This window comes from Jaculus jaculus, chromosome 14, assembly GCF_020740685.1.
Source record: "Jaculus jaculus isolate mJacJac1 chromosome 14, mJacJac1.mat.Y.cur, whole genome shotgun sequence".
In the NCBI taxonomy this organism is placed as follows: Eukaryota; Metazoa; Chordata; class Mammalia; order Rodentia; family Dipodidae; genus Jaculus; species Jaculus jaculus.
The window spans coordinates 25,021,278-25,043,004 of record NC_059115.1 but is presented as its reverse complement, the minus strand read 5'-3'; the positions used below and the strand labels follow the sequence as shown (position 1 = coordinate 25,043,004).

The 21,727-nt window shown below is 45.0% G+C and overlaps 1 protein-coding gene across 2 annotated transcripts in view; it reads right to left on the bottom strand.

Moving 5' to 3' along the window:
* Window positions 1-2,564: 2,564 nt before the first annotated feature.
* LOC101596083 (zinc finger protein 717-like) overlaps window positions 2,565-21,727 on the bottom strand; it is a 51,401-nt gene continuing 32,238 nt past the window's right edge. The window contains exons 7-12 of one of the 2 annotated variants that reach the window (XM_045133895.1): window positions 16,884-17,020; window positions 13,219-13,289; window positions 10,980-11,087; window positions 5,782-5,883; window positions 5,578-5,642; window positions 2,565-2,705 (exon numbers count right to left, since the gene is read on the bottom strand). In XM_045133895.1, coding sequence (XP_044989830.1) covers window positions 5,617-5,642; window positions 5,782-5,883; window positions 10,980-11,087; window positions 13,219-13,289; window positions 16,884-17,020 — 444 coding nt within the window. In that variant the 3' untranslated portion in view covers window positions 2,565-2,705; window positions 5,578-5,616. The remainder of the gene's footprint in view (window positions 2,706-5,577; window positions 5,643-5,781; window positions 5,884-10,979; window positions 11,088-13,218; window positions 13,290-16,883; window positions 17,021-21,727) is intronic. The other variant, XM_045133896.1, reaches the window with a different exon arrangement.

Here is a 21,727-nt window from a genome sequence, read left to right as displayed (position 1 = left end):
CAGCTTTTTATGAGGGTGCTGGGGACTGAATTCAGGGTGAATCAGGCCCTCATGCTTGTGTAGGAAGTACTCTTTCCTGCTGAGCCATTTCCTCAGCCCTCAGCTGCACATTTTAAACATATTTTCAGTGCACAGTCAGCCAACTCTTGAGATAGAGAGCCGAGGCTGGGAGGGTGCTGTCATCTCTGTTTCCTGTGGAGATTGCACATGATGGGGTGGTGGGGGCAGCAGGTGGCAGTGGGCAGGCAATGCCTGCCCTCTCTGCGGCGCACAGCTGGACAGAGCACACAGGTGGCGGTAGACTGGTGAATCTTGGGCATGGGAGCTGTCTCTATTGTCTGCTTTCTGGCCTTGGGGTGACCGAAGGTAGGGGAAATACTGACCAGTGACAGAGAGAAGGCTGGCTTGCTTTTGGGGTGGGCACTCCTGAATTTTGGTGTACCCTAGGAATAAGCTAGCCCCAGGAGGGTACAGTGGAATAAGATATGGAGGGAAAAGTGCCTAGTTCCCTTATTCTGTGTTCTGACACCATGTTAAGGAACCTCCGAAGAGGAGCAGCAGTTCCTCCAAACAGAAGGTTTGTTATTGTTTCTACTCTCATAGTTCTGGTCTGAATGTGTTCCCAGAGTTTCTGTTTGGGAAACAGAGTCCCCAGTGCAACAGTGTGGAGAGCAGGAACCTTCTAAAGTGATCAGATCTTCCCTCATGAATTGAGTAATTGCATGTGGTGGTTCTTGCTGTAATTCTAGCACTCACAAGACTGAGGCAGGAGGATTGCTATGAATTTGAGAACAGCTAGGACTACATAATAAGACCCTATCTCAAAAACAAAAATATCCAGGAATGGTGGCATCCACTTTTAATCTCAGCACTTGAGAGGCAGAAATAGGAGGATCGCTGTGAGTTTGAGGCCACCTGAGACTACACAGTGAATTACGGGTCAGCCTGGGCTACAGTGAAACCCTACCTCGAAAAGCCAATCAATCAATAAATAACTATAAAAACAAAAACTATGTCTCTCTCCTCAGAAGGATGACATCACAATTGGATTAGGAGCCTGGCCTTATGACCCCCTTTAGTTCTAATGGCCTTTCTAAAGTTTTAAAAAATATTTTATTTGTTTGAGAGAGACAGACAGGGGGAGAATGGGTGTGCCAGAACCTCTAGCAACTGCAAACAAACTGTGAAGATATGCACCACCGTGTGCATCTGGCTTATATGGGTACTGGGGAATCAAACCTGGGTCCGTTGGCTTTACATGCAAGTGCCTTAGCTGGTCTCTAGTCATCTCTCTAGACCCCTTTATTTTTTATTTATTTAAGAGAAAGACAGAAAGACGTAGACAGAGAGAGATAGAAAGAGAGACAGAATGAATGAGCATGGGCACACCAGGGCCTCCTTCCTCTGCAAACAAACTCCAGATGCATGTGTTCTTTGTGCATCTAGGAGTATGTGGGTACTGGGGAATTGAACAACCAGCGTCATTAGACTTTGCAGGCAAGCATCTTTAGCAATCTCCCCAGCCCACTTAAAATATTTTACTTATTTATTTGAAAGAGGGAAAAAGAGAGAGAGAGAGAACACTAACAGCCTCTTTAAATGCCCTCCCCCTCCCTTCACCTGAGGGCTCTTTTGTGTCCCCTCACCTGTATACCTGTCTGCATTATGCTTTAATGATGAAGACTTTAAAAGCTCTCTTCTCTCCCTGTGAAAACACTTGCATGGATGGTAGACAGCCTCTGGTCAGCTTGTCTTTGCTGGTTTCTTGTTTTGTATGGAAGCAGGATCTCCTCTCCCTCTCTCCCTGGTTAATTGTTCTGTTTTTCTTACCTTCCTGTTCACTCTGTAAATCTAGGCTGGCCTTGAACTCAGTCATCCTCCTACCTCTGCCTCACAGGTGGTAGGAATAAAAACATGCACCACCACATCTGGCCATTGCATTTCTTTTTAAAAAAATGTATTGGAGCCAGATGTGGTGGCACACACCTTTAATCCCAGCACTTGAGAGGCAGAGGTAGGAGGATCACCATGAGTTGGAGGCAACTCTGAGACTACATGGTGAATTCCAGGTCAGCCTGTGCTAGAGTGAGAGACAGAGAGGCAGATAGAAAATGGGCTTGCCAGGGCCTCCAGCCACTGCAAACTCCAGACATATGTGCGACCTTTCACATCTGGCTTATGTAAATACTGGGGAATCAAACCTGGGTCCTTGAACTTTGCAGGCAAGTGCCTTGACTGCTAAGCCATCTCCTGGCCCTACTTATTTATTTATAATCTCATTATTCTTTCTTCTCTTTCTCCCTCCTCCCCCATCATTGCAGGCACACAGGGCTGACCTCAGCTTGGTGGCCACTTCTCTGGCTTTCCTAAATTTCTCTCTTACTCAACTAGGCCATCTAGAGTGCCTGGGAGACCTCCTGACATGGTTGCCAAGGACGTTTGAAAAAAGAAGTTTATTGTTTTTTCTTTTTTTGTGCTGGGAACTGCACCCAGGGCTTTGCACATGTGGACCATGTGCTCCACTAAGCCGTGTCCCCTGCCCCAACCTGGGAAGGCATGAGGAAGTTTGCGGGGATCTGCTCCAGGGGAGAGAAGAGAATGCATGGGAGCAGGCAGACCAGTAGAAGGTCAGGGACACAGAGCTGAGGTTTGCATCCATCTAATGCAGGTCACTTCGCCGGTGTCGAGAGAATGAGGAGGCGTGCCTGCAAGGCAAAGGGAGTGTCAGTGAGGGCTGCTCACTTGTTCTCAGGGTGACTTTGCACACTCAGGGCGCAGCCACTGAGACACTGCCATGGGTGACTATGCGTCAGGGCCAACTTCAGGAGCTGGGGAGAGGCAGACATGGCTGACTCATTCCAGGTGCTCCTGGTGGTACCCTGTTATGCTGTCTTCAAGACACCCAGGAACTTACCAATTCACTCAGGGCACAGCCACTGAGACACTGCCATGGGTGACTATGCGTCAGGGCCAACTTCAGGAGCTGGGGAGAGGCAGACATGGCTGACTCATTCCAGGTGCTCCTGGTGGTACCCTGTTATGCTGTCTTCAAGACACCCAGGAACTTACCAATTACCCATTCTTACCCCCAAACAGTATTTATTTATCTTTTTTATTTATGAGTGAGTGAAAGGAAGAGAAAGAGAGAGAGAGAGAATGGGTGTGTCAGGGCCTCTAGCCACTGCAAACAAACTCCAGGAGCATGGGGTACCTTGTGCGTCTGGGTTTATGTGGGTACTGGGGAATCAAACCTGGACACTCAGGCTTTGCAGGCAAGTGCTTTAAGTGCTAAGCCATCTCTCCAGCCCAGGTCTTTCTATTGTTATCCCCACACAGTATTTATTTAGTTAGTTAGTTAGTTATGGTTTTGTTTTTTGAGACAGAGTCTCACTCTACCCCAGGATTGACCTGGAATTCACTATGTAGTCTCATGTGGTCTCAAACTCACAGCTACCCACATACCTCTGCCTCCTGAGTGCCAGGATTAAAGGTGTGTGTGCCACTACACTGGGCTTGTTTGTTTGTTTGTTTTTCAAGCATTAAAAAGTTTTCTTCCACTTGTTTTGTTTTATTGGGGTAGGGTCTTGCTCTAGACCTGGCTGACCTGAAATCCACTTAGGGTGACCTCAAACTCATGGCAATCCTTCTACCTCTCCCTCCTGAGTGCTGCCATTAAAGGCATGCGCCACCATGCCTGGCTTTCTCAAGTGTGATTTCTGTGTGCTGAGAATCTTCAATTCTTCTCTCCAGCCTTATTTTTTTTAATTGTTTTTGTTTTGTTTTGGTTTGGTTTGGTTTTCAAGGTAGGGTCTCATTCTGGTCCATGCTGACCTGGAATTAACTATGTAGTCTCAGGGTGGCCTCAAATTCACAGTGATTTTCTTACCTCTACCTTCCAAGTGCTGGTATTAAAGGTGTGTGCCACCATGCCCCGCAATCGTTTTTATGTTTTATTTCAAAGGAGAGAGATAGGGAGAGAGAAAGAAAGGGAGGGAGGGAGGGAGGGAAGTGGGCATGCATCAGGACCTCTAGCCACTGCAAGCCAACTCCAGATACACGCTCTGGCTTTATGTGGGTACGAGGGAATCGAACCCAGGTCATTAGACTTTGCAGACAAGCACCTTAACCACTGAGCCATCTCCCCAACTGCTGAGCTCTCTCTCCAGCTTCCCATAGTTTCACCCATTCTCTCTACCTCTCTCTCATTTTCTCTCAAATAAATAAATAATAACTGGACTAGAGTGAAACCCTACCTCAAAAAAAAAAAAAATAGTGGGCTGGAGAGATGGCTTAGCAGTTAAGCGCTTGCCTGTGAAGCCTAAGGACCCCGGTTCGAGGTTCGATTCCCCAGAACCCACATTAGCCAGATGCACAAGGGGGCGCACGTGTCTGGAGTTCATTTGCAATGGTTGGAGGCCCTGGTGCACCCATTCTTTCTCTCTCTGTTTTTCTTTGTCTGTTGCTATCAAATAAATACATAAAAATAAACAAAAAGATTAAAAAATAAATAGTAAGAAAAACCCTTTTGTTGAGAACTTCCATAGATACAGATAATTGAATATTTTTTCTATTTTAAATCAAAGCAAAATAACCTTTTTTTCTTAACCTTTTTTCAATATATAGTCTCTCCAGCCCAGGCTGACCTGGCATTCACTCTGTACTTCCAGGCTGGTTTCAAACTCATAGCAATCTTCCTACCTCTCTCTCCCAAGTGCTGGGATTAAAGGCATGCACCACCACACCCAGGTCTTACTATCTTTTTTAAAAAAACTATTTCATCTGCAAGCAGAGGTACAGAGATGGGTGGAGAGTATGAGCACACCAAAGACTCCAGCCACTGCAAATGGACTTCAGATGCATGCACCACTTTGTGCATCTGGCTTACATGGATACTGGGGAATTGAACCCAGGCCATTAGACTTTTCAGGCAAGTGCCTTAACTGCTGAGACATCTCCCCAGCTCCCTATTTTATTTATTTGTTTTTTATGTTATTCATTTCCAAGGAGAGAGGAGGAATGGGCACGCCACAGCCTCTTGTCTTTGCAAATGAACTTCAGATACACGTGCTACTTTCCATGTGGCTTTGCATGGGTACTGGGGAGTCATACCTGGGCCTTCGGGCTTTGCAAGCAAGTGCCTTTAACTGCTGAGACATGTCTCCAGCCCCAAAATATTATATATTGTTTAAGACAGGCTCTCAAAAGGTATCTCAGGCTGACCTCAAAAACCTGAGCTCAGGTGGTCCTCCAGTCTCAGGGCCTTGAGGGGCTGGTGCCACCATGCTTCTGACTCAGACTGAAGCTTGGCTTCTATTGAAGAGATGAAGTGATGAAGCCAACATCTCTCAATTTCTTCTCTTCTTTCTCTCCCTTTCTCCTTCCTTCCTTCTTACCTTCCTTTTTAAATCCAGGTTGGCCTCAAACTTGTAGCAACCCTTCTGCCTCTGTTTCCTAAATGTTGGCATTGCAGGTTCCATCAGGCTTGGGTTGGAGTCCTACTGGCATTTCAGTGGCCATTCTAGCAGGGACTGGACCCTCATCTGGTGCAAAGCTATCCCCTGCCCGTGCACTACCTACCAGCAGAATTCAGATGAATCTGACATGATTTCCATCTGCTTACTTGGCATAATGAGGACAGATGTCTGCAAAGAGAGATGACATGATAAATGATTTTCCCCATTTGGAATTTAATGAGATGCATTATCTAATGTAGATTAAACTAAAATATTAACACATTTCTCCTTGCATAAACAACACACAAGAAAGAATTTGGTAGCTAACCTGTTTCGGTGACTTTAATGATGTTTTTGACTGACAGTTTCATTTCTTCTACGTGTCTTCTGAAATTACTATAGTCTTGATTACTCAGTTCATGCCCTGTAGCTTATACATTTAAAGGACAAAATGTCAAATTGTTACTCAGTAGAGATGGGTGCACATTGACTCCAAAAGCAGCTCTCAGGCCATTTGCAATGAAAAGCCTGAATGTGTCTGAGCAACGTCAGCCTGTGCTTCTTGGCCTGTGGCTGCTTGTCCACAGGAAAGGGAAAGACATGGGATCCCCAGGCGCCTGGAGGTCTTCCTCTCCTGTCCCAGTCACAGCAGCCATGCCCTAGACTGCTGACTCTGCTATCAGCTGGGAAGGGCGAGCTGGACATTGCCCAGGGCCACTGGAAGCCCAAGAAGAGATGTTCCATTACAGGAGGTTACCCTGATAGCTCGGCTTTCTCATTTTCCCCAGAATATGAACTCATACGCCCTGTAGTGACATGGGCATAGGAAAACCTCAGACTCAGCAGTGCAAATTGCTGAAGTTAGTGCATCAAAGAGACTTCTGATGGCTAGAGAGATGACTCAGCAGATAAAGCACTTGCCGGCAGAGCCTAACAGCCAGGGTTCTATTCCCCAGTACACATGTAAAGCCAAACACACAAAGTGGCACATGTGCCTGGAGTTCATTCACAGTGACTAAATGCCCTGGCATGCCCATTCATTCTCTCCCTCACTCTTCTCTCTGTCTGTCTCCTTGCAAATAAATAAGAGACACCCAAGTCTCACATTTATGATGCACTATTTATAGTAAGCAAGATACTAAATCAATCAGAGGTTATCGGTGGATGAATGGATACACGATTTGCATGCATGACGCAATAGTATTCTGACAAGAAAAATGAAACCCTGTCACGTGTGAAAACATGGGTGACTGAGAGGACAATCTGGTGAGATGAGGCAAACATTGTCTTTTCTCTCCTGTGTGGAAACTGAAGAATTTGATCTCATAGACCAGGTGGTTTCAGCACCTGGAGGGTATGGAGGACAGGGACAGGGTAAAGATAACATGGCTAATGTGTCCTGGGGCACCACAGACAGGCTAGTGGTAGACAGACAATAGCTCAGTGGGAGAACTATTCTGAACAGTGATTAATGTACACGAGGGTGCAGCTAGAACACAGGATGCTGACTTCTCCTAATATGAAGAATGAGAAATGTGTGAGGAGACCGATGAGCTCTCAGATGGTTCCATAATATATACAGCTATATGTGAACAGTTTACAAACATCAGGCCAGGCATGATGGTGCATGCCTTTATTCCCAGCACACAGGAGGCAGAGATAGGAAGATCACTGTGAATTCGAGGGCAGCTTGGAAGTACAGAATGAGTTCCAGGTCAGCCTGGGCTAGAGTGAGACCCTACTTTGAAAACAAACAAACAAAAAAACATTTAAGAACATCAGTGAGCACTGGATGTAATTGCTCCCTTCCGTTTCTCCAACACATGCGTACCACTATGAGAGTCACTCAGGAACACCTCTCAGGTGCCCTGCAGGCATTTGGTGGCCTTTGATGAAACAGGCTCAAATGCCAAGGCTCTCTGTAAGGCCTGAGCAGATTCTTACAGAGCTGTGGTCCCCAGTGTCTGCTTATGGGAATCATGGGAGAGCTTCAAGAAGTCCCTAAGCTTGGGTGGGATGCTGGGGCCAGCCAACTCTGATGCCCCAAATTTCTCACTAATCTAAAGTGTAACGACAGGTCCTAGCAATCCCAACCCTAGGGAGAGGTCCCTCAGAGCTAAAAACAGGCATGCAAGGCAAAACATGCACCTGAGTGTTCATTCCATTTACAATACCAAAAGAGGGAAGTAGCTGAAATGTCCACCAGTGGACAAAAGGTCAGACACAGGTGGCCACAACAAGGGTACGTCTTGGAAGAATTCTGGCCCAGTGGGTAAACTAGACACAGAGGGCCACATGTTGCTCACACTCTGTGAAATGTACAGAGTAGAAAACCCACACAGGAGCTGAGTGTGGTGGTGGACACCTTTAATTCCAGCACTCGGGAGGCTAAGGTAGAAAGATTGCAATGAGTATTTTGTTGCTGTTGTTTTCAAGGTAGGGTCTCACAGAAGTCCAGGCTTACCTGTACTCATTTTTTAGTCCCAGGCTGGTCTCACACTCACAGCAATCCTATCTCTGCCTCCCCAGTGCTCAGATTAAAGGTGTGCACCACCACACCTGGTGACTACAATGACTTTTGAGGCCAGCCTTGGGTACAGAGTGAACACCCAGTCAGCCTGAGTTAGAATGATACTCTGCATCCAAAACCAAATTATATGTACAGCTACATAGTGGTGAATTCCAGGTAAGCCTGGGCTAGAGTGAGACTTTATTTATCTCAAAAAAAAAAAAAAGAAAGAAAAGAAAAGAAAAGAAAAGATCACGGTATTTGGAGCTGGGTGTGGTAGCACACACCTTTAGTCCCAGCACATGGGAGGATGAGGTAGAAGGATCACCAGGAGTTCAGGGCCAGCCTGTAGCTATCAAGTGAGTTCTAGGTCAGCCAGGGCTAGAGTGAGATCCTACCTCAAAAGAAATGAGAAAAAAAAAATAGAATACCCACACAAGCAGCAGATTCATGGTTGGCAGGGGTTGGAGGCTCTGAGAAGTGGCAGCTTAATGGGTCCCGGGCTGCCTGTACAGTGTTAATAAGGTTCTGGAACTGGACAAGGAGGCTGTACAAAACTGAAAGCAGGGCTGCAGAGAATGCTCAGTGGATAAGGCACTTGCCTGCAAAGCCTAATGACTTGGGCTCAATTTTCCAGTACCTCATAAAACCAGATGCACTAAACGGTGCATGCACTGGGAGCTAGAAGCCCTGGCATGCCCATTTTCCAACCCAGAAATAAATAAATAATAAATAAAATATTTTTAATAAAAACAGTGCAGCAGGGCTGGAGACATTGCTTAGCGGTTAAGGTACTTGCCTACAAAGCCAAAGGACCTCAGTTTGATTCCCCAGGACCCATGTAAGCCAGATGCACAAGGTGACGCATGTGTCTAGAGTTTGTTTGCAGTGGCCAAGGTACGCCCATTCTCTCTCTCTCTCTCTCTTCCTCTCTCTCTCTCTTTCTCCCTCTCAAATAAATAAATTAGTTAAATTAAAATAGTTTTTTTTTTTTTTTTAAAAAAACAGTGCAGCAAAGGTTGCTGATCAGAAGTAAGAGGTAAGGGTGAGAAACCTTGTGTTACGTGTGTTTTACCACAATTGGAAAAATGTCTGACGATGACATCAAACTAGAAGAGAGAGTAGCTGGAAAGAAGAACGAATTCAGTGGGATTTGAGAGGGGAAAGGAAGGGTAGCAGGAAGGGAATGTGATCCTGCCACATCATTTATACTTATAGAAGTTGTAGACTTACAAGTTTATTTAAAAGATAGAAAATGCCTACACAGATGATACACTGTGGGGATAAGCTGGAAACTATTGAATTAGAGGATTATGTTACCATATAATGTTACCATAATTCAGTAGATAAAAAATTACCTTCCCAGGGCGTGGTGGTACACATCTTTAATTCCAGCACTCGGGAGGCAGAGGTAGGAGGATCACCATGAGTTCAAGGCCACCCTGAGACTACGTAGTGAATTCCAGGTCAGCCTGGGATAGAGTGAGATCATACTTTGAAAAACAAAACATAAAAATTATCACCTTTGATTTGAGGAAACTCGGGAGACAGCTGGGAGATGCTGAATAGTACACATTAGGTCATCCTCAGGGGTTTTAAATTTTCTTTTAACCATTCATTTTTAACTTAGATAAAAAAGTTCATTCACTGAGTGTACATTTCTAAAGGGTTTCCTTTTCCAAATTGGCAGTAGTGAGGATGGAACCTAGGGCCTCCCACATGCTGGGCAAGTGCTTTACCACTGTGCTAGAGCCCTCCGCTCCTCTCTGTGCATTCCGGGCAGGGGCTCTTCCTATGCAACTTCTTTTCTACAAGGACTTTTTAAATTATTTATTGATTTGAGAGAGAGAATGGGTAACTTCAAGGTGCATGTGCCATTCTATGCATTTAACTTTATGTGGGTACTGGGGAATCAAACTAGGGTTGTTAGGCTTTACAAGCAAGCACCTTAACAATTGAGTAATCTCTCCAGCCCCTATTTTTGCAAGTTTTTAAAAATGTTTTATTTATTTAGTTATTTATTTATTTATTTGACAAAGAAAGAGGAAGAGAAAGAGAGAATGGGTGCACCAGGGCCTAAAGCCACAGCAAATGAAGTCCAGACATGTGCACCTCCTTGTGTATCTGGCTAACGTGGGTCCTGGGGAATCGAACCTGGGTCCTTTGGCTTTGCAGGCAAACACCGTAACCACTAAGCCATCCCTCCAGCCCTTTTATTTGAGATGGGATCTTGCTGTAGCCCAGGCTGACCTGAATTCACTATGTAGCCTCAGGCTAGCCTCAAACTCATGGCTATCCTCCTGCCCCTGCCTCCCAATGGTAGGATTAAAGGTGTGCACCGCTATGCCTGGCTCATTTCTACAAGTTTTAATAAACCCAAACCAACCAGTACCACACAGAAGAACAAGGAGGTGTGAGCTCCATTCCTGACACAGTTCCTATGTGCTGGCATGGCTACACACTGTCTTGAATCCTGGCAGCTGGGGATTAGCACCTTCCCAGGAGTTTTACTTTTCTAGATGGTCATATAAGGGGAGCTGTGTTCCTCCTTTCTTTTGGTATGACACATCCAAGATACACCCAGGGACGGGAAGAATTACATCTCATTTCTGAGTGACATTCCCTTTCATGGGTGTAGGGTCTTTGCTTATCCATCCAGTCCATCAAGGGCATTCAGGTACTTTCAGACTTTATGAATAGAATTAATGCTGTAAACATTCTGGTGCAGGGTTTGAATGGGCATATATTTCAGTTCTCCAGAATGCTTTTCTCCTATCATATATTTTCCTCCAGTTCTTGGGAAGCTGAGGCAGAGGATTGCTGTGAGTTCAAGGGTAGCCTGGGCTACTTTAGGGAGGATTATGCAGGGTTGGGAGAATGGAAGAATTTATAATCACAGAAACACAGAGGTTCAGAGGCTGTGCCCATATCTCTTGACAGAGCAGACACCAATAGTGTGCCCATCGTGATCACAGCAGCTGGGAGAAACCCCAGTGTGACCCTTACTCCACACCTACCGAAGGCCAGCATCATGAAGGTCACATCAGCATCTTCACTTATGTTGACAAGATAAATCATATGTGCGCTCATGATCTGCTTGATGTAGAAGTAGCACTTCCCTGAGTCTGGGGGTAGAAGAGATAGGCTTGCCTTAGTGCCAGAGGGAATCATTTTTCTTTCTTTTTTTTTTTTTTTTGCTTCTTGAGGTAAGGTCTCACTGTAGTCCAGGCTGCCTGGCACTTACTCTGTTCTCCCAGACTAGCCTTCAACTCACAGTGCTCCTTCTACCTCTGCCTCCTGAGTGCTGGGATTAAAGGCATGCACCACCACGCCCAGCTTGGAATCTTTTTTAAATTATTTATTTATTCACTTGCAAGACGGGAGAGAGAAAGAGAGAGAGAGAGAACGGGCATGCCAGGGCCTCTAGCCACTGCACACGAATGCCAAATACATGCACTACTTTGTGCATCTGGCTTTACGTGGGCACTGGGGACAAACCCGGGTCATTAGGTTTTGCAGACACCTTAAATGCTGAGTCATCTCTCCCGCCCTTGGAATCATTTTTGTGATAGTGAAAAAATAGTCCCCACTCATCTCAGCTTCTGATGGACAGTGAGCCCAGGCAGTAAGGACACCCACATCCCTTGCAGTCCACTTCCAGCAGAATTGAAGAAAGAGTGTTTGCTGTCCTCCAGTTTCTGAAGGCCAGCACTTTCCTGGAAAAATACTTGTGCTGTTCTAACCAGTTATGTCCTCCAGGACTTTTTTTTTTTTTTTTGGCAGACTGTGAACTAGACACTATAGTTCTTTAAGTTTGCCCTGTGTTACAAGGGGTGAAACATCACTGTGGCTCAAAGCACATTGTGTTTGAGAATTCCCTGTATACGTGAGGCATAAAAACTAACATTGAGGGCTGGAGAGATGGCTTAGCAGTTAAGGCGCTTGCCTGCAAGGCCAAAGGACCTCAGTTTGATTCCCTAGTACCCATGTAAGCCAGATGCACAAGGCAGTGCATGCATCTGGAGTTCCTTTGCAGTGACTAGAAGTCCTGGTGTGCCCATTCTCTTTCTCTCTCTCTCTCTCTCTCTCTCTCTCTCTCTCTCTGTCTCTTTCCCTCTCTCAAATAAATAAATAAAAATAAAATATTTACAAAAAAATTAACATTGAGGAATGCGGTGGGCAGAGGCACATGCTGGTGTCCCCACACTCAGAAGGCTGAGACGGAAGGATTTCCAGCCTGAACAACTTAACAAGATCCAGCCACAGAACAAAATAGTTAATAGCTATTGAAATCCTTTCCATTCATTTATTTTTTGTTGTTGTTCTTTTTTGCTTTGTTTTTGAAAAATTTATTTATTTATTATTTATTTATTTGATAGAGAAAATGGGTGCATCAGTGCCTCCCAGCCACTGCAAATGAACTACATACTCATGTGCCACCTTGTGCATCTGGCTTTACTTAAGTACTGGGGAAATCAAACCTAGATCCTTTGGCTTTGCAGGCAAGTGCCCTAACCACTGAGCAATCTCTCCAGCACCTTTGCTTTGTTTTGAGACAAGGACTCACTAAGTTACTCTGAAAGGTCTTAACATTGCTCGTAGCCCTGTTGATAAACCAGTTACAGCTTTTCATATTATATTGCTCTGCTCTTTCCTCATATCACAGTGGAATATAATACAGAAACATGTCCTGTATGTTTTAAAAACACACAGTCCCACCGACATTAGTGGTACTCCGTTCTTATATGAAAGTGAGAATCTGATTGACTGTGAGGGAGCCAGCGGCACAGACAACTGGGTGTGTAAGAGAAAGACTGTGATTGTGTGGGTGTGACTGTGTGACTGTAACTGTGACTGTGGTTTTCTGTGTGAATGTGACTGTGCCTGGATGATTATGTGGCTGTGACTGTTCCTGTGTGACTGTGACTTCATCACTATGTCACTGTGACTTTATAATTATTACTGTGTGGTTGTGACTTTATGACTGTGTGGCTAGGAATGTGGCTGTGTGACTATGACTGTGTTCCTGTGTGACTGTGACTGCATGACTATGTGGCTATGACTGTGTGACTGGCTGTGTGAGAGCGGCTGTGCTACTGTGTGACTGGAAGTGTTGCTGTGTGGCTGTGACTCTGCGACCGTATGGCTGTACCAGTGTGTGGTCGTGACTATGTGACTCTGGCTCTGGGGCTGGGACAGTGGGAACGGGGTGGGGGGGACGACTTCTTTGCAGGGTGCTAGCTCTGCCACACTCACAGTGCATGCTGAACCACACTTCCTCGCTTCTAACAGCATGGACACGAAACCTCCTGCAGGTGCAGTTAACCCTTGAAAATGAAGAGATTGTGAATTAGTGAAAAAGTCACGGGATTCATTAATTAAAATATTTATCCATTGATCAAGGACCTTCATTCTTATCCTAATCTTGGTAACTGGCTCAGTGTATGTGTGACTTTGGGCAATTCTTCTTTATTGTTGGATTTTTAAATGAATAAACCTTTTAATGACAAAAAAATATTTATCCAGGTATGGTGGCACATGCCTTTAATCCCAGCACTTGGGAGGCTGAAGTGGAAGGATTCCTGCGAGTTCAAGGCCAGCCTGAGTCTAATTCCAGGCCAGCCTGGACTAGAGTGAGATCCTACCTGGAAAAAAACAAAATAAACAAATAAATAATAAATATTTACAAGTGGCATTTTATAGGACAGGCAATCTACTTATTTTCTTTTAATATTTTTATTTATTTATTTGAGAGAGAAAGTGAGTATGGGCATGCCAGGGCCTTTTTGCCACTGAACTCCAGACACATACAGCACTTTGTGCATCTGGCTTTATGTGGGTACTGGAGAACTGAGCCAAGGCCATCAGGCTTTGCAAGCATCTTCCACTACTGAGCCTCATCTCCAGCCCTTCTACTTATTTTCTTTTGCTTCTGTGTTAGTTTTCCATCATTGTGACAAAGTACCCAACAGTTGCAATGTGTGGAGGAGGAGAGGTTCATTTTGGCTCATGGTTTAAGAGCTGTTAGTCTGTTATGATAAGGAGTGTATGACAGAGCAAAGCAGCTCACCTCAATGGTAGCCAAGGAGACTGAATGACAGATAGATACCCCTCTTTGTTCCATCTGAGTCCCCAGATCCCCTGCCCATGTTCTGAGTGAGTCCCCTTAGTCAGTCCTGCCTGGTAACACACTCACAGACACACTCACAAGTGTGCTTTCTCCCAGGGGCTTCTCCAGCCAATCAAGTTGTCATCAAGATTAACCATACCAGCTAGGTGTGATGGTGCAGACCTTTACTCCCAGCACTCAGGAGGCAGAGTTAGGAGGCTCACTGTGAGTTCAAGGCCAGCCCAAGACAACAGATTGAGAGCTAGGTCAGCCTGGACTAGAATGAGACCCTACCTCAAAAAAAAAAAAAAAAAAAAAAGGAAACAAAGAAAAGAAAAAAAAAGATTAACCACTATAACTTCATAAGAATTTTTTGATCTCTGGAAACATATACATGAAGAGAAAGTACCATGCTTGCCCTAGACATCTAGACATGACTGGCCAGGGTGGGTGGTTTTGATGCCTTATCTTGATGGGGACATAACAAACACTAAAGTATGCCAGTTTGTGACTAGAAAGATTCTGTTGACATGCGTGAAGACTAAGGAAAACTATGATTAGGTAAAAATGGAGCATTCTCATGGCACACACCCTTAATCCCAGCACTCAGGAGACAGAGGTAGGAGGATCACCATGAGTTCAAGGCCACCCTGAGACTACATAATGAATTCCAGGTCAGTCTAGGCTGGAGTGAAAAAAAAAAAAAGTGGAACATTTTCATAAGGTCAGGAAACTTTTCCAAATGTGTTAAAAGCACACCAAAATCAATTGCCATTCTGATCTCTCCCCACAAGTTGATTTGTCTGCTGTTGATTTATACAAATGGAAGGGTGCAGTATGAAATCATGTATTTGTCAACTTCTCCACTCAGTATTGTCTGTGATTGTCATTCGTGTCAACATATCAAGCATTAATTTCCCAGTTTTCATTGCTGTGTTTATAGGCCAGTCTATAAGGTACCATCACTTAGGGGCTGGGGAAATAGCTCAGTGGTTAAAGGTGCTTGCTAGTGAAGCTAGCTGGCCCAGGTTCAATCCCCTAGCACACACATAAAGCTGGATGCAAAAGGGTGCATGCACTGGTGATCTCAATGAGCCAACAACAGGGGGAGGCAGAACTAGGAGAATCAGAAGCTTGTGGGCCAGCAAGTCATACATTCCTTTTCAGGCTGACAGTGGGTTTGCGGTAGCAAGAGACCCTATCTCAAAGAAAGTCTATCACAGCCGGGCGTGGTGGTGCACGCCTTTAATCCCAGCACTCGGGAGGCAGGATCACCATGAGTTCGAGGCTACCCTGAGACTACATAGTGAATTCCAGGTCAGCCTGGGCCAGAGTGAGACCCTAACTCTAAAAACAAAAAGAAAGAGAGAAAGAAAGAAAGGTGTACAACAGACACTTCAAAGTTGTCCACTGATCTTGACATGTATACTGTGTCATACGTGTCCCCCCCAACACACACACACGAGTCAAAAAAATTAAAAGCCACCATTTTTTCATACATTTTAAGTTAACAGATATTTGTGGTGTTTGTAGTTTTGGGTTTTATGAAGAGTAAATAATATGACTTCTTTTTTGTTTTTTGTTTTTTTTTTTCGAGGTAGGATTCCAGTCCAGACTGACCTGGCATTCACTAAGCAGTCTCGGGGTGGCCTTGAACTCACAGTGATACTTTTACCTCCACCTCACAAGTGCTGGTATTAAAGATGTATGCCATCATTCCTGGCCTATTCTTAAGCATAACATTTAAATACATATTAAATATTCAATTTAACTCATTAGTTAATAAGGAAACCTAGGCATATGTTAGAATTTGCCCCAAATTAATGCCAAATGCAGCATTAATTTATTTATATCAATAAAGGAATTGTGAAATAAATGGGCAAATGGAGATAAAGGTAGCTTCTTCCAGAGTGGGGAGGAAGTCCAAGAAACTGAGGAATAAGGACTCTTAGCTTTGCATTGGTGTTAGTTGTTTCCATTAAAACTTGTTCTTGGTCTGGAGAGATTACTCAGTGGTTAGTGCACTTGCTACAAAGCCTAATGAAACAGCATGCAGTTCACCAAGACCCACATAAAGTTAGATGCACAGCGTAGCACATGCATCTGAGTTCATTTGCAGCGGTAAGAGGCCCTGGTACACCCATTCTCTCTCTCTATCTCTCTTCTCTTCTGTCTCCTTCTGCTTGCAAATAAATAAATAAATATTTAAATTTTTTTCAAGGGGCTGGAGAGATAGTTCAGTGGTACTTGCCTTCAGAGCCTAATGACATGAGTTTGATTCCCTATTACCCATGTAAAGCCAGATGCACAAAGTGATGCATATATCTGGAATTTGTTTGCAGTCACTAAATGTCCTGGGATGCCCATTTTCTGTTTCTCTTCTATCTCTCTCTGCTTGCAAATAAGTCAAAATTATTTTTTAAAAAATTTTCAATCCAGGCATGGTGGTACATGCCTTTAATACCAGCACTTGGGAGACCAAAGTAGGAAGTCTTGCATTTAGCATTTTTTAAGTTTATTTTTTGAGGTAGGGTCTTGCTCCAGCCCAGGCTGACCTGGAATTCACTCTGTAGTCTCAGGGTGTCCTCAAATTCACTGAAATCCTTCCACCTTGACCTCCTGAGTGCTGGGATTAAAGGCATGTGCCACTACACCTGGCCTTCCATTTAGCATTTTGGCATGTCATGTCCCTCAGGCTGCACTGTCTTTGTCTAGAATGAAATCAGCAGGACACACTCCCTTGTGGATACCCACAGACTGCAGGAATACATCTCTTCCTTGAGCGCCTTCTGCTCTTGATTCTGAGACCCACCTGATGTAAAAGGTGACATTGAGGTCACCATTGAGCAGCCAATCTATGTCACGAAGGTAAATTCTCAGTGGTCCATTCTCCGCTATCATTTCCTCCCTGTTGGCCGTCAGGTAGATGGTGTTCCACCGAGTTTTCTGCTGGGGAAACATTCAGCAAGACAGGTTAGCACAAATCCTGTGTGTTCTTATGAAAACAGAGAGGAATGAACCAGGCTTTCTGACGAGGAGTCTCTGGATTACTTTGCTCAGAGACCAGAACTGTAGAGCCAAGCCTGAGCCTATGCAAGAGAATGCTCAGCTTCATGCTGCTGAGCCCCATCTAGATTCTGATGCCCTAGTAGCTGCCACTGAGGAAGTTGAGGTAGGCCTCAAATTCCAGCCCCACCACCTACACGTACCCCTGCGTGCAGAGAGCCCACATGCAGGGCAGAATCATGCCTTCATCATGGTACCTGGTACTGGTGGCCCAGTGTCCCTTCTATACTGGAGAGCTGGTCAGCATGGGCCAGGCCCAGGACGAGAGTGAGAAGCAGCACGTTCATCCTAGGGCCAACCTCCCCTCCGTTTCTTCAGCCCCTGTGAGTTGACTGCAGGGCACTCTGCTTTTATGGGACTTGCAGTGGTGGCATGGTGTCAGCGGCTTGTATCTTTTACTTCTTGTAACCAATCCAACAATAATGGAAAAGGCACTCAGTGGGCACCTGTGAGATTTAGTGTGGCATTGTGTGAGTGAATCCTGTGCATTTTGACACTTCACCAGTGCTCACCAGTGGGACGTGGGTCATGGGGACAAGAGGAGATGGTTGTGGGGACCATGTACTGTCAGTCCTGTCCTCAGAAGCCAGTATTTGAAAAGGCAACATCAGCCTGAGTCTCGTCAAGTGAATTTGTTCTTTCAGTCTGCTTCTGCCACTGACCTTGCCTTTGGATGGTGCCTAACACAAACAGCTGTCTTGACAAGTTTGGCAATTTTCCCATGTTAAGTTGTAGTCTAGTAGAGTCAGCATACAGTAAAACAGGGAAATAAAAGCCCCAAGAACAAAGGCTTGCTATAGTTCTCTTGGACTTGCTGTACACTTTGTTTTCATTTGGCACAGATTGCTCATTTGGGGATCAAATGCAGCCTGGATGACCCCCTGGGGACTGTCGCTGGTCTTCCCAGTGCCAATACTGCACAAAGGACACAAGGCTGTCGCAAATGCCAGAAGAAGAGGTTTCAACCCAAGCCTTCTCCCAGCCAAACATGCTAATTCAAACCTGACAATTCCTGGAACCTAAGTGGGGGACATCTCTTTTAAAAGGACTAGCTTTTATTATTTGTATGAACAATGGGTCTCATTGTAACATTTCCTCCCACCAGGTACACAGTATGCTTTGATCGTGTTCACCCCACTCACTGTTTGTGTGCCGCCTCCTCACACAGAGGCTCCTTCTACTTCCATGTCTTTTAAAAAATCTAGATTCAGCAGAAAAGAGAAAACATGTTATACTTGTCTTGCTGAGTCTGGCTTAACACAGCAATCTTCAGTTTCCTCCATTTTCTTTTGAAGGTTTAAAGATTTTGTTAGATTAAGAGAGGAAAGAGAAGGAAGTACAGAGAGCTCTTGCCATGAGGGAGGTGAGGGCGGGGAAAGCCCACCCTGTGGCACAAATTTGGGTCAGTTATAGGTTCTGAATGCGGTCTGAGCTAACAAGTCATGAGGTCAAGTTTGGGGCTGAGCTTAACCAACCACCATACCAGGATCAGATTGCAGTTCCATCCATTTTTTTCTTCAACAGCCATAATCTCATTCTTTATGGCTGAGTAAAACCCTGTTATGTATATGTACCACATTTAAAAAATTCATTTGTCTGCTGATGGGCATCTGGAGCTGGTTCCGTATCTTGACTATTGTGAATAGAGCAGCAATAAACACGCACATTGAGCCATCTCTGTAGCACCCGGACCTACAGGGCTTCAGGCACGCCTGTACTCAGGAGTGGTAGATCATGCGGTAGTTCTACTTTTAGTGTTTTGAGAACCCCCCTCACTGATTGCCATAGTGACCGCACCAGTGGTATGTGAGGTTCTGTGTGGATATCAAGCTACTTTGTAACAGGTTAATTCATCTTTGCATGGGCTAAGCCTGGGGACATGGAAAACTGTGGGCCTTGGGTAAAGTCCCTAGGACACAAGGAGCTCACCAGCTTCTCCAAAGTTTTCCTGATAAACTTGTCAACAACTAGTGATCTGAGCCGATGCGAACTCCTGATCCGTTTTATGTCTAGACTCTTCTAGACTTCCCGTAGCTTTTACTTCCTGAAACTCTCAACAGAAGCTCCAAGTCAAGTCAGGACAGGACTGGCCTTCCCTCCGGTGGGGCCCTGGCCCTCCTAAGCCTATTGTGTGTGTTGCATGTTCATTTTGAGTCCTCCCAGGCACCACCAACAGGTCTGCTATTCAGATGGCACAGGACAGCTGTGATTGAAGAATTTAGGAAAATAAGACGATATCTTAGCTTAATCAACATGAACAGAAACTGAATTATGATTAAGAATTTTGTTTCAGAATCTTGAGCCTCTTGTGTTGAGTCAGAGACATTAAGCAAACAAAGTGGCCTTTAACATTTAAATCAATTGTGCGCTCACTTTGGCTTATTAGTAAGAACCGTTCTCTGCAAAAGTAGAAAATTAAGTGAATTGCTTGGGTTCTATGCTATGTTGTAAATATGTGTGGTGAAAGTTAAGTATTCTTCTAGTTTACTGTCAAAGAAACAAATTATGACACGAGATGTTACCTGGCAGGACATTATTAGATGTTTATTTACCAATTACTGTGATATGTCCTACCTAAATAAGTTACAATTGAGCCAGGCATGTTAGTGCATGCCTTCAATTCCAGCACTCAGGAGACTGAGGTAGGGTGATAGATGTGAGTTCAAGGCTAGCATGAGAAGGCAAAGTGAGTTCCAGGTAGGCCTAGACTCTACCTCAAAGAACAAAAAACAAAAAAAGTTATAGTTGAATAGAAGTGTAGTTTAAAAGAGTTTTCTGGGCTGGAGACATGGCTTAGTGGTTAAGGCACTGGCCTATGACGCCTAAGGACCCAGGTTTGACTCCCCAGAATTCATGTAAGCCAGACACACAAGGCAATGCATATGCATAAGATTATGCATGCACACAGGTGTCACATGCATCTGGAGTTCGATTGCAGTGGATAGAGGCACTGGTGCACGATTCTCTCCCTCTCTCTCTCAGAAATAGTGTTTTCTGAGACACAGTCTTGCTTTATGGCCCAGGTTGACCTCAGACTTATGATCCTCCTGCCTCAGTCTCCAAAGTGCTGGGATGAAAGGCCTGTGCCACATGGGCAGCTAAAATACATATTAGAAGAAGTGATGGCAGTGAAAACCTGAAATGATCCATGAGGGCAGAGTTGGAGCAGGGCCAGCTGAAGCCTGTGGGCCAGACCTTGTGGGCCACCCACCTGAGTTTTCTGGTTACCTTGCCAGTATTACACTCCCTTTCCATCACCATCTATTTGACAAGGATGTTCCTGTCACCACTGCTGCCATGTAGCTCAGGGTTGCTGTGAAGCAGCCACATTTGATCTTTGGTCACTCAGAGCAGATGGCTTGTTGTCTGCACAGCATCGTCCCTCCTTTTGCTTGCTCATGAAACCCAGCATTTTGGAGGGTGCTATTGTGTATGTGAGTGTGAGTGTGTGTGCGTGTGTGTGTGCGCGCGCATGTGTGCACGCCTGCGCTGTATGTACACATATCTGTTCATGTGATGCCTCGTGCCCTTGTCCACAGCAGTGTTCACTCACCTGGGGTGACCAGAGCAAAATGCTGGCTGTTCCTCTCCATAGCTGGAGTCTCTTACTGATTCCAGAGCTTGCTTTTCGTGAACCTCAGAGGTTCTTAGGTCTCTGCTTCCCTATGGAATCAGGGATATGACTCAAGTGACCATACCCAGCTGGTTATGTGGGTCTTGGGGATTAAACTCAAGTAGTCTCTCAAGCCTCCTGAGGCCCTCATGCTTGCACAGGAAGTGCTCTTACCTGAGCCATCTCTCCATACCTTAGAGGTGTTTTTTTTTTCCTAGAAACATGCAAAGCTGAGAAAATGGGGAGTCCATGTGCAATCAGATTGTGTCCTGTGACAAATACTATGAAAAGTACCATTGTGTGTCATCAGAGGGAGGGACTGTGGATGTGTTTCTGCTGTGTAGGGGATGCAGACACTTCCAGAAACAACACCACTGTTTATTTGGGCTATAGCAGGTGCCCTGCTGATCTGTCTCCCTCCTATGGGTGATGGGGTCCTGACCCTTAGCCAGTGGGTGACACTCCTGCTCTGTGGTTTTCATAAAGTGCGCAGAAACACAAAGAGGCTGTCACTCACCTTTGTACACAGAGCTGCCCTTGCTCTTGACTGTTTTCCTAGCATTTGCCTGGAAATGTATGGTAGTGTGCCAGCAAGGCAATTGTTTCTTAAAATAACAAAATAATAGAATCTCTTTACTCTATACATCCCAGGTGTGATAGAAAATATTATCCTTGGCCTTGATTTATTTTCCAGTAATTACAGAAGTGAACTCCCTGCAGGCATTTTCTGTTTCTCTTACGAAGAAAGGCCATGCATGTTGGGGATTTTCAGGATGAATGAGTAAAAGGGCCTCAGTGTGGACATGGGCTCTGCTGCAAAACCCTTGCAGCATTGGTATGACCATCTGTCTTAACAGCTCCACCCTGCCATTCAGATTCTCCTGACTGTCTGATAGGATTGTTTCAAACAGACCTTGCTAAGAACAGACCTCTTTGTTGCTTCATAACAACTAGATTCCTTCCTCCCATGGAAGTCT